Source organism: Oncorhynchus tshawytscha, linkage group LG26 (assembly GCF_018296145.1).
Source record: "Oncorhynchus tshawytscha isolate Ot180627B linkage group LG26, Otsh_v2.0, whole genome shotgun sequence".
Taxonomy (NCBI): Eukaryota; Metazoa; Chordata; class Actinopteri; order Salmoniformes; family Salmonidae; genus Oncorhynchus; species Oncorhynchus tshawytscha.
Genome location: NC_056454.1, coordinates 32007504 through 32020281, shown reverse-complemented (window position 1 = coordinate 32020281; position 12778 = coordinate 32007504). Strand labels below are relative to the sequence as shown.

The 12778-nt window shown below is 41.2% G+C and overlaps 1 protein-coding gene across 8 annotated transcripts in view; it reads left to right on the top strand.

Annotated features, from left to right (window-relative positions):
• The window catches only part of nckap1 (NCK-associated protein 1), a 63776-nt gene extending 51329 nt beyond the window's left edge, over window positions 1-12447 (top strand). For 5 of the 8 annotated variants that reach the window (XM_024389594.2, XM_042306487.1, XM_024389597.2 and 2 more), the window contains 8 exons: window positions 4642-4735; window positions 5008-5090; window positions 6001-6081; window positions 6295-6388; window positions 9142-9258; window positions 9552-9661; window positions 10999-11088; window positions 12214-12446. In XM_024389594.2, coding sequence (XP_024245362.1) covers window positions 4642-4735; window positions 5008-5090; window positions 6001-6081; window positions 6295-6388; window positions 9142-9258; window positions 9552-9661; window positions 10999-11088; window positions 12214-12330 — 786 coding nt within the window. In that variant the 3' untranslated portion in view covers window positions 12331-12446. Of the gene's footprint in view, window positions 1-4641; window positions 4736-5007; window positions 5091-6000; window positions 6082-6294; window positions 6389-9141; window positions 9259-9551; window positions 9662-10998; window positions 11089-12213 lie in introns of all 8 variants that reach the window. The other 3 variants (XM_024389599.2, XM_024389598.2, XM_024389593.2) reach the window with 2 other exon arrangements.
• Window positions 12448-12778: the final 331 nt, after the last annotated feature.

Genomic DNA, 12778 nt, shown 5'->3' with positions numbered 1-12778 from the left:
ACTGACGATGGATCAGGTTCCCTACCCTCACTGAATTTTGGGTAACTAATAAGAATTCTGTTTAAAAAAAAGAGGACCACGGAATTCTGTATGGTCAGCAAAATCTTTTTGATTAGTTCTTACACTGAACAAAAATATGAACTCAATATGCAACAATTTCAAAGATTTTACTGAGTTACAGTTCATATAAGTATATCAGTCAATTGAAATAAATCCATGAATCTATGAATTTCACATGACTGGGTGGTGGTTGGTCACAGATGTGTTAAAAAAAAGGTAGAGGCATGGATCAGAAAACCAGTCAGTATCTGGAGTGGCTACCATTTGCTGGATATTGGCGGGAACTGAAACACGCTATCGTACACAGCAATCCAGAGCATCCCAAACATGCTCAATTGGTGACATGTCTGGTGAGTATGCAGGCCATGGAAGAACGGGGCCATTTTCAGCTTCCAGGAGTTGTCTACAGATCCTTGACTATGCAGAACTGGGACATTTCCAGGAGTTGTCTACAGATCCTTGCGACGTGGGGCTGTGCATTATAATGCGGAAACATGAGGTGATGGTGGCGGATGAATGGCACTACAATGGGCCTCAGGATCACGTCACGGTATCCCTTGTGCATTCAAATTGCCATTGTTAAAATACAGTTGTGTTTGTTGTCCGTAGCTTATGTCTGCCCATAAAATAACCTCCCCGCATCCAGCAAACCACTTGCCGCCACGACACCATACACGCTGTCTGAAAGTTGAAACCGGGTTTCTTCCGTGAAGATCACACTTCTCCAGCGTGCCAGTGGCCATCGAAGGTGAGCATTTTCCCACTGAAGTCGTTTACAACGCCGATCTGCAGTCAGGTCAAGACCCTGGTGAGGACAACGAGCACGCAGATGAGCTTCCATGAGATGGTTTCTGACAGTTTGTGCAGAGATTCTTCAATTATGCAAACCCACAGTTTCATCAGCTGTCTGGGTGGCTGGTCTCAGACGATCCCGCAGGTGAAGAAGCCGGATGTGGAGGTCCTGGGCTGGCATGGTTACACGTGGTCTGTGCTTGTGAGACCGGTTAAATGTACTGCCAAATTCTTTTCAATTTTGGAGGCAGCTTATGGTAGAGAGATTAACATTAAATTCTCTGGAAACAGCTCTGGTGGACATTCCTGAAGTCAGCATGCCAATTACACACTCCCTCAAAACTAGACACATCTGTGGCATTGTGTTTTGTGACAAAACTGCACATTTTAGTGGCCTTTTGTCCCCAGCACAAGGTGCACATGTGTAATGATCATGCTGCTTAATTAGCAACACCTGTCAGGCGAATGGATTATCTTTGCAAAGGAGAAATGCTCACTAACAGGGATGTAAACAAATTTGTGCACCACATTTTTTGAGAAATATTTTTTTTATGCGTATGGAACATTTCTGAGATCTTTTATTTCAGCTCATTAAACATGGGTCCAACACTTTACATGTTGTGTTTATATTTTTGTTCTGTACATTAGACTGGGACAAAATGGGTTCATGGTAAGTGTTAGGAAAGCAGCTAGCCAGCCTATTGATAAACCTACATCAGAACCAAAATCACTTCTAATAGACGTACTGTACATACGTAGACCTCTGCGTTCCGTGGCTTGTTATTTGGTTAGTGTTGCACTTTAGAGCTGCAAAATCTCTTTGATTGGATTTAGTGTAACTGGGATGAAAAGGTACTATGGTTAGGCACAAAATCATTCCTTATAGATATATACTGCCGTTCAAAAGTTTGGGGTCACTTAGAAATGTCCTTGTTTTTGAAAGAAAAGCACATTTTTGTCCATTAAAATAACATGAAATTCATCAGAAATACAGTGTAGACATTGTTAATGTTTTACATGACTATTGTAGCTGGAAACTTTTTTTAATGGAATATTTACATAGGCGTACAGAGGCCCATTATCAGCAACCATCACCAACACTCCTGTGTTCCAATGGCATGTTGTGCTAATCCAATCGTTTTAAAAGGCTAATTGATCATTTGCAATTATGTTAGCACAGCTGAAAACTGTTGTGCTGATTTTTAAAGAATCAATAAAACTGTCCTTCTTTAGACTAGTTGAGGAACTGGAGCATATGTATTTGTGGGTTTGATTACAGGCTCAAAATGGCCAGAAACAAATAACTTTCTTCTGAAACTCATCAGTCTATTCTTGTTCTGAGAAATGAAGGCTATTCCATGCAAGAAATTGTCAAGAAACTGAAGATCTCGTACAGCGCTGTGTACTACTCCCTTCACAGAAAATGATAAACTTGGATAAGTTAATACAACATGCCATTGGAACACAGGAGTGATGGTTGCTGATAATGGGCCTCTGTACGCCTATGTAGATATTCCATAAAAAATCATCCGTTTCCAGCTACAATAGTCATTTACAACATTAACAATGTTGACACTGTATTTCTAATCAAGTTCATGTAATTTTAATGGACAAAAGCACATTTTTGGCACAAATTGTTTTGGTATCTGATTCACAATCAGATGTAGGAATTAAGCATTGGTTTTATTCAGTCTGTGCACACCGAGTCGTGGTCATCAAGTTACTTTTTTGGCGAATTGTCTCAAAGTAAACTGAAGGAGTGGATGACATGTGAGGCATTGCAAGCGGCACACATGACTGTCTCAACATTTCAAAAACAATCCTTTGGCTCGTTGCGCCAAGACACCCATCACAGACAATTCTACGCCTCTAATTGTTTTTGATTGTGTCCCAAATGGCACTCAATTCCCTGCATGGTGTTCTTTGGCTTGCAAGCCTCCCCCTTTTTCCTCCAAACATAGCGGTGGTCATTACGGCCAAACAGTTCTATTTTGTTTCATCAGACCAGAGGACATTTCTTCAGATCTTTGTCCCCATGTGCAGTTGCAAACCGTAGTCTGGCTTTTATATGGTGGTTTTGGAGCAGTGGCTTCTTTCTTGCTGAGCGGCCTTTCAGGTTATGTCGATATAGGACTTGTTTTAATGTGGATATAGATACTTTGGTACCTGCTTCCTCCAGCACCTTCATAAGGTTGTTTTACTGTGCTGTTCTGGGATTGATTTTCACTTTTTGCACCAATGTACGTTCTTCTCTAGGAGACAGAGCGCATCTCCTTCCTGAGCGGTATGACGGCTTCGTGGTCCCATGGTGTTTATACTTGCGTACTATTGTTTGTACAGATGAACATGGTACCTTCCGGCATTTGGAGATTGCTCCCAAGGATGACCCAGGCTTGTGGAGGTCTACAAAAATAAAAATCTGAGGTCTTGGCTGATTTCTTTTGATTTTCCAATGATGTCAAGCATAGAGGCACTGAGTTTGAAGGTAGGCCTTGAAATACATCCACAGGTACACCTCCAATTGACTCAAATTATGTCAATTAGCCTGTCAGAAGCTTCTAAAGCCATGACATCATTTTCTGGAATTTTCCAATCTGTTTAAAGTCACAGTCAATTTAGTGTATGTAAACGTCTGACCCACTGGAATTGTAATACAGTGAATTATAAGTGAAATCATTTGTCTAAGGTAATTGTTGTAAAAAATAACTTGTGTCATGCACAAAGTAGATTTTGACATTAGACGTTTACATAAACCTTGTGAGTTTGGATTGTTTACTAAACGCGTGAACAAAAAGGAGGTATTTGGACATAAATGATGGACTTAATCGAACAAATCAAACATTTATTGTAGAACTGGGATTCCTGGGAGTGCATTCTGATGAAGATCATCAAAGGTAAGTGAATATTTATAATGCTATTTCTGACTTCTGTTGAATCCACAACATGGTGGATATCTGTATGGCTTGTTTTGTTGTCTGAGCACTGTACTCAGATTATTGCATGGTGTGCTTTTTCGGATAAAGCTTTTTTTAAATCTGACACCGGTTGCATTAAGGAGAAGTTTATCTAAAGTTCCATGCATAACACTTGTATTTTCATCAACATTTATGATGAGTATTTCTGTAAATTGATGTGGCTCTGTAAAATCACCGGATGTTTTGGAAGCAAAACATTACTGAACGTATCACGCCAATGTAAACTGAGATTTTTGGATATCAATATGAACTTTATCGAACAAAAACATACATGTATTGTGTAACATGAAGTCCTATGAGTGTCATCTGATGAAGATCATCAAAGGTTTGTGATTAATTTTATCTCAATTTCTGCTTTTTGTGACTCCTCTCTTTGGCTGGAAAAATGGCTGTGTTTTTCTGTGACTAGGTACTGACCTAACATAATAGTTTGGTGTGCTTTCGTAGTAAAGCCTTTTTGAAAATGGACACTGTGGTGGGATTAACAACAAGTTTATCTTTAAAATGGTGTAAAATACTTGTATGTTTGAGGAATTCGAATGATGAGATTTCTGTTGTTTTGAATGTGGTGCCCTGCACTTTCACTGACTGTTGTCATATCGATCCTGTTAACTTCTTATGGCTTAGATCCCGTTTTAATCAATATTAGAATAAGGCTGTAACAAATTGTGGAAAAAGTGAACGTTTGAATACTTTCCAAATGCACTGTATATATACTATATATCTCCCTATTTCTCTTCCTTCCTCTTTCCCTCACATTCCTACTCCTCTCCCTGTCTCCCTCAACTCATTCTTCTCCTCTACTCCTCTTCAGAAACTGGTGGTGGACAACGTTGAGGTTTTGACCCAGATGAGGACCAGCTTTGACAAGCCTGGAGAAATGGCTGCTCTGTTCAAGAAGCTCTCATGTGGGTACTCTGTCTGTATTTCTACTGGCCTGGTCAGTCTTACTGTGCCAGACAGACACTAGGCTCAGTGCTGCCAAGGGCCAAATAAGCAACAGATATGTGATACATTCTCCCATAAATATAACTGTTTTGCGTACGGACCTTTGGTTATGGCTGCTGAAGGGCAAAAGTGACGTAACATAACATCTAAATCTTATTTGCATACCAGTAAAATGACTAGAGACATGTCAGTTGTCTGTGAGGCTCACATGTTTTTTGTCTTGGTGTTATAGCAGTCGACAGTGTTCTGAAACGGATGACCATCATCGGCGTTATCCTCTCATTCCGATCACTGGCTCAGGAGGCACTCCGAGATGTAAGTCGGCTCTTTTGAATTGTAGGACCCCTGTAGCAATATAAAAAATATATATCCTAATGATAATAATACTGCTATAGCTCATAGAAACACCTTCATGAATGGCAAAACAGAGAGTAAAAAAAGATATCATAACGAATAAGGTTTTAAAGTGTCTGTCCTATATCTAGGAGATATTCAAAAGCTCAGAAATGATTTTTTTTAGATGTTAACCCATATTTAACCCCATTTTTGGTAGGGGTACAAACTACTTCCATTCATTTCTTTTTACCGGTACAAGGTTACCTTCAGATGAGTCCTGTGACACTTGTGGGGGTCGTAGAGCAAAACGGGGAACACCACCAGAATCTCCCCTTTCCATATTAGTTTGTAGTCCAAACAGTTCAGAAGCTACAGACAGTAGTTGGCACATTGGCGGTACCGACTTCAGACTTGTCCGTGGGCAGTTTTGTAAAGTACTTAAATACTTAAGTACTACTTAAGTAGTTTTTTGGGATATCTGTACTTTACTTTTTATATTTTTGACAACTTTTACTTTTACTCCACTACATTCATAAAGAAAATCATGTACTTTTTGCTCCTTACATTTTACCTGACACCCAATAGTACTCCTTACATTTTACCTGACACCCAATAGTACTCCTTACATTTTTTATGCTTAACAGGATAGGAAAATTGTCTAATTCCATGCACTTATCAAGAGAACGTCCTTGGTCATCCCTACTGCCTCTGATCTGGCAGACTCACTAAACACAAATGCTTCGTTTCTAAATTGATTGGCATCATATATTGACACAATAGAGTACACAATTATCTTGATTTCTCATATTACACCCTGTGCTGAAGTTGGTTAAATCAAATATTTCTGGCTTAGTATTGAGGTAACACATGATCTTCTTCTTGTCAACAGGTGTTGTCGTGCCACATCCCATTCCTGGTGAGCTCAGTGGAGGACTTCAAGGATCACATTCCCAGAGAGACCGACATGAAGGTGAGAAACACAGTAGGACCTTTAATTGATGCTTCATGTGGTCAAGGTTGTGGGTTCAGTTCGCACAAGGATCACATACACTGTACTGTAAATTGCTTTCGATTAAAGCATCTGCTAAGTGGCATATATTATTCATATTATTAATATGATATATAAATGGCTGTTGTGTTTGAAGCAGACTGACTCTCTGATGTCCTGTATGTTGATCATCAGGTGGCCATGAATGTGTATGAGCTGTCCTCTGCAGCAGGCCTGCCCTGTGAGATAGACCCTGCCTTAGTGGTGGCCCTCTCCTCCCAGAAGTCAGGTAAGATAGGACACTCCATACACTGCTTCATCACACAGCTGATACATGGAAGTCCATTTCTCTGTACGCACCATTGAGGAAGTCTCTATGATTGTGTATTCAATGAAATTATTGTTGAATAATGACAAACTGTAACAAGAACACATATGTGAACTAGTTTGCTGCACATCTTGGATTTAGTCAATCGGCAATTTACATTTTGAATTAATGGTTATGTTTAGCTGTTGAGCTGAAATGACGATGGCTATCATATGCATCATAACCTGAGTTACATGTGCAAACACCGTGTATAGGGATGACTGATTCGCTGTTGAAATCTCAGAGTTTGAAAGTAAATCTGTTAATAATGGCAAAGAGAGAGAGAGTTGGACAAGCATTAGAACTACATTCCCTGCTGAGGTCATGTATCAAACTAATGTTTTCAGAAATTAAAAAGAAATACATGTCCTGTCAATTTTTCATAATCGCAACAGATATGCCATGCTTTGTTTTAGGTAATGTTTTAACACCCCAGCACCCCCGAGGGACGTATTACTTAACAGGACATGTTGATGCTTATACACACTGGTATTAGTTTGTCAAGTCATGTAGCCTGCAGCCATATCCACAAAGTGCTGTCCATTCCATATGTGCATCCCTTCACTTTTTCCACATTTTGTTACGTTACAGCCTTATTCTAAAATGTATTACATTTTTTTAAATCCTCATCAATCTACACACAATACCCCATAATGACAGGTTTTTTGAAATGTTTACAAAATGATATATCAACAACTTGATTGGAGTCACCCTGCGGTAAATTCAATTGATTGGACATGATTTGGAAAGGCACACACCTGTCTATATAAGGTCCCACAGGTTGACAGTGCATGTCAGAGCAAAAACCAAGCCATGGGGTAGAAGGAATTTTCCGTAGAGCTCCGAGACAGGATTGAGTCGAGGCACAGATCTGGGGAAGGGTACCAAAAAATATCATAAGCATTGAAGGTCCCCACAAACACAGTGGTCTCCATCAATCTTAAATGGAAGAAGTTTGGAACCACCACGACTCTTCCTAGAGCTGGCCGCCCGGGCCAAACTGACCAATCGGGGGAGAAGGGCCTTTGTCAGGGACGTGACCAAGAACCCAATGGTGACTCTGACAGAGCTCCAGAGTTCCTCTGTGGGGATGGGAAAACCTTCCAGAAGGCCAACCATTGCTGCAGCATTCCACCAATCAGGCCTTTATGGTAGAATGGCCAGACGGAAGCCACTCCTCAGTAAAAGGCACTTGACAGCCCGCTTTGAGTTTGCCAAAAAGCACCTAAAGGACTCTCAGGCCATGAGAAACAAGATTCTCTGGTCTGATGAATCCAAGATTGACCTGAATGCCAAGTGTCTCATCTAGAGAAGCATGGTGGTGGCAGTATCATGCTGTGGGGATGTTTTTCAGTGGCAGGGACTGGGAAACGACTCATGATCGAGGGAAAGATGAACGGAGCAAAGTACAGAGAGATCGTTGATGAAAACCTGCTCCAGAGAACTCTTCACCTTCCAACAGGACAATGACCCTAAGCACACAGCCAAGACAATGCAGGAGTGGCTTCGGGACAAGTCTCTGAATGTCCTTGAGTGACCCAGCCAGAGCCCCGAATTGAACCCGATCAAACATCTCTGGAGTGACCTGAAAATAGCTGTGCAGCGATGCTCCCGATCCAACCTGACAGAGCTTGAGAAGATTTGCAGAGAAGAATGGGAGAAACTCTCCAAATACAGGTGTGCCAAGTCTGTAGCGTCATACCCAAGAAGATGTGAGACTTTAATAGCTGCCAAAGGTGCTTCAACAAAGTACAAAGTAAACGGTCAGAATACTTATGTAAATGTAATTTTTTATGACAAAAATATCTAAACCTGTTTTTGCTTTATCATTATGGGGTATTGTTTGTAGATTGAGGGGAAAATAACTATTTAATCGATTTTAGAAATAGGTTGTAATTTAACAAAATGTGGAAAAAGTCAAGGGGTCTTAATACTTACCGAATGCACTCTATGTCCCAAATGTTACCCTATTCCCAGAGATTCCTCTGTTTGCATCCCAAATGGCACCCTATCCCCTGTATAGGTGTCTGGTCAAAGGTAGTGCACTATATAGGGAATAGGGTGCCATTTGGGACTAAACCACTGGCTCTCCTCAAGTTCCCAGCCTCTCTCTGTTGCTCTAAGGAAAATACTCAATAACATTGCTTTAACTCTGTCAGAGCCATTAAGAGCCCTGCAGGCCGTTTGGCCAGCGAAGACATTTCTATTATGCTCCTGCTGTTCTTATACAAACCTCTGTTTAATATCAAAATAGTTATCAACCCTCAACTTCATCCCCTAGGATGCAAATGGCACTCTTTTCACTATGTAGTGCACTACTTTTGACCAGGGCCTTAGGGAGACCCATAAGGGTCTGGTCAAAAGTAGTGCAATATAGAGAATGGGATGCCATTTGGGAGGCACTCCTACCCCGTGCTGGGTCCACATAGTTGAATCATCTCCCAGTGTTGTCCTGTTAATATAAATTACAGCTAATTACAGAGCCTTATTGCAGTTTGTCTTGGCTAGAGGGTCTTCGTGTTCAGATAATATCCAAATTGGATCCCCCCGATTTCCCCCAAACTGCTATTTTTTTATATATTTTTTTCTCTATGTCATGATGCCAAGATAAAGTCGTGCTGTTAAGCTGTCATGGTGATGGTTTGTTAACAGACATTTCCTTTCTTTGGTAACAGAGAACATCAGTCCTGAGGAGGAGTACAAGATAGCGTGCCTGCTGATGGTCTTTGTGGCGGTCTCTATGCCCACCTTGGCAAGCAACGTCATGTCCCAGTATAGCCCTGCTATTGAAGGTACCTGTTTTTAGATACATGAAGTAAATGTTCCTATGTACATTTTAAGTCTATTTGTTGTTATACTTGATATGGTTCCTTCATAATAGTCCTTTGTTAATAGTGCTGTGACATACAGTAAGTAAAAAGATGTCTTAAGGACATTTTATGTTCATTTGTTGTTCCGTGTATATGGATTGATGTGGTTTAGTCTCAAGTTAACATTGTAGGGAGATATAGTAGATAGTTTTACCCGCAGTGTTTAACGACATAGTCGAGACACTAATATCTACTTGTCTGTCATCCTTTCACAGGTCACTGCAACAACATCCACTGTCTGGCTAAAGCCATAAACCAGATCGCTGCAGCTTTATTCACCATCCACAAGGGCAGCATCGAGGACCGCCTCAAAGAGTTCCTCGCAGTACGTTTTATAGTGGTAGTCCATTTGGTTTATACCACACATTTCTCTCCACCCTTTCTTATTATGTATTATAAGCAGCTCTCTTCTTTCATCTGTTTCCTATTTAATCTCTCTGGTGGGTTTTTCAAAATGTAGCGAGTGTATGCTAAATGGCACACTTCCCTATATAGTGCACTTCTTTTGGGCCCTGGAATAGGGTGCTATTTGGGACAGAGCCAAGGTCGTGTAAGAATTTATTACACACGGTGTGGGAGGAGGCAGGATATTTGTTTTATTTCATTTTTTATTTTCATGACCGGGATTGATAAACATTAATGTTCCATAAACCTTCTGTGATTCTAAATCATTTTTCATTTGAATATCAGAAATGAATTTTCCCGGATACCGGGGCTTTTTCTGCATCGCTGAGGAGGGTACAGCACACCACCAACCTTGTTTTCCCCTCTGTGTTTCCATTGGAATTATTCCTCATAAAATGTCTCTTACTTTGTATTGCGCTCCAATATTGTATTACTACAACAGTGTTAAAATATGTAATGCTGTCTCCAGTCTGATACCATGTGAGATGCAGCCCAAGCCCCATCCTCTTTGAAACCCTGCAGTGTTTAGTTAAAATCCAAGAGGCAAGGTTAGAGTGGTAGACTTTAAATGTCTGGTAACATTGTGCTTTAAATGTCTAGTAACATTGTGCTTTAAATGTCTAGTAACATTGTGCTTTAAATGTCTGGTAACATTGTGCTTTAAATGTCTAGTAACATTGTGCTTTAAATGTCTAGTAACATTGTGCTTTAAATGTCTAGTAACATTGTGCTTTAAATGTCTAGTAACAGTGTGCTTTAAATGTCTAGTAACAGTGTGCTTTAAATGTCTAGTAACATTGTGAAAGTGACAGAAGAGACACGAGTGCTTCTATACATTTAGGACCGGTTTCCCCAGACACAGATAAATATTGCAGGACAAAAAGTTTGAATTGCTGTTTAGTTCAGAAATAGGATTTATCTGTGTGTGGGAAACCGGCCCTCGGTGTGAGAGTTGTTTTCTCCGGTGCAGCTTGGTGACTTGTAGAAACGTTGTGAAAAGACACCATGCTTCTTTCAGTGTTAAAGTTTACATTTGAGTCGTTTAGAAGACAATCGTATCCAGAGTAACTTACAGGAGCATTTAGGGTTAAGTGCATTGCTCAAGGGAACATCAACATTTTGGTTATTGGCACAACACTCTTAACCGCTAGTCTATCTGCCGCCCCATTTTGAAGTTGTTCTTAAAGTTTCTAGTTCTTTACCATTCTTCTACACAGTCAGTTGAAACTGATTTAAACGGTTCTCTCTTCCGTGCAGCTTGCCTCCTCCAGTTTGCTGAAGATCGGCCAGGAGACTGACAAAACCACAACAAGGAACAGAGAATCTGTCTACTTGCTCCTGGATATGGTGAGTCACATACTGTATGGATGAGTCCCAAATGGCATCCTATTCCTTATATAGTGCACTACTATATAGGGCCCTATAGGCCATGGTCAAAAGTAGTGCAGTATATAAGGAATAGGGTGCCATTTGGGATGCAGATTAATGTTCTATTTTAACCCTTTATTTAACCAGGAAGTCCCGTTTAGGCCAGAAGAAATGTTTCCCAAAGGAGACCTGGAAAATTCATTTAGGAGAGAGTCCTATACTAAAAATTGATGACACTATATCAAACCGAATGACTAAGAGTTGCAGTTTTATAAAGTTAGGCTTACTATAAATAAGGATTACAATAGTCCAAGTAGATTGGAGTTTTACTGTATACTGTAGCACTTGAACTTTGAACTTGACATGCATTATGACTAAGCTAGCCATCATCTAACACATTGTCACATCATCTAATTATCATCTAGCCATCATCTAACTAACACATGTAATATACCAGTTGGTTCCAAGGTCAACATTTTCACTAGCATTGGCCAGCACAAAGTAGAAGGAAAAGGAAGAGAATCGCATAACCTCTTTCTACTGGAAAATGAGCCGAGCACTATTTTCTTTGGAAAATGAACAGAGCACTATTTTCTTTCTGACTGTATTGAAAATTACATATGCAGTCATGCATACACATGTATGGTCTTTTGATCAGAGATGCTTACTCATTGGTCTGGAGATTTGCTTTCCTTTGAAGAATAATCTACAGGAGGGAGGTTGTTGAATAGAAAGACAACTGTAATGGAAAGAAGGAAGAATCAGCCACAGTCTTTATCCTGCAGTGGACCTGGCATAGGATAGAACACACACACTCACACACACACCCTGCTGCCTAATCCATGGGGCTACTCTGCCCCGATAACATAGAGAACAAGGCAAGATCACAAAAGTGTGATTAAACTTAATCTGCATACCAAATGGCACCCTATTCCCTTGTATAGCACACTACTTTTGACCAGAGCTGTATGTGGGCCCTGGTCAAAAGTTGTGCACTTATATAGGGAATAGGGTGCCATTTGGGATGCAACCTATGTGTAACTTTGTTCACACAGTGTTTATTTTGGGTTGTGTCCTTATCCATCCATGTGTTTTCTCTACCAGATTGTGCAGGAGTCCCCATTCCTGACCATGGACCTTCTGGAGTCTTGCTTCCCCTATGTGCTGCTCCGTAACGCATACCACGCCGTCTACAAGCAGAGTGTGCCTTCCTCCACCTGAGAGCCCTGAGAGGAGGTGAAAAGAGGATAGAGAGGCTAGAGAGGAGGAGGTAGAGAGGCTAGAGAGGAGGAGGAAGAGGAGGCTATAGAGGAGGAGGAGGCTATAGAGGAGGGAGGCTGGAGAGGAGGAAGAAGAGGAGAGGCTGGAGAGGAGGAGGAAGAGGAGAGGCTGGAGAGGAGGAGGAAGAGGAGAGGCTGGAGAGGAGGAGAGGCTAGCGAGAGAGGAGAGAGAGAGAGAGAGGGGCATGGAGGCTAGCGAGAGAGAGAGGCAGGGAGGCTAGCGAGAGAGAGAGAGAGAGAGAGAGAGAGAGAGGCAGGGAGGCTAGCGAGAGAAAGAGAGAGGCAGGGAGGCTAGCGAGAGAAAGAGAGAGGCAGGGAGGCTAGCGAGAGAGGCAGGGAGGCTAGCAGAGAGAGAGAGAGAGAGAGAGAGGCAGGCGGGGAGGCTCCCC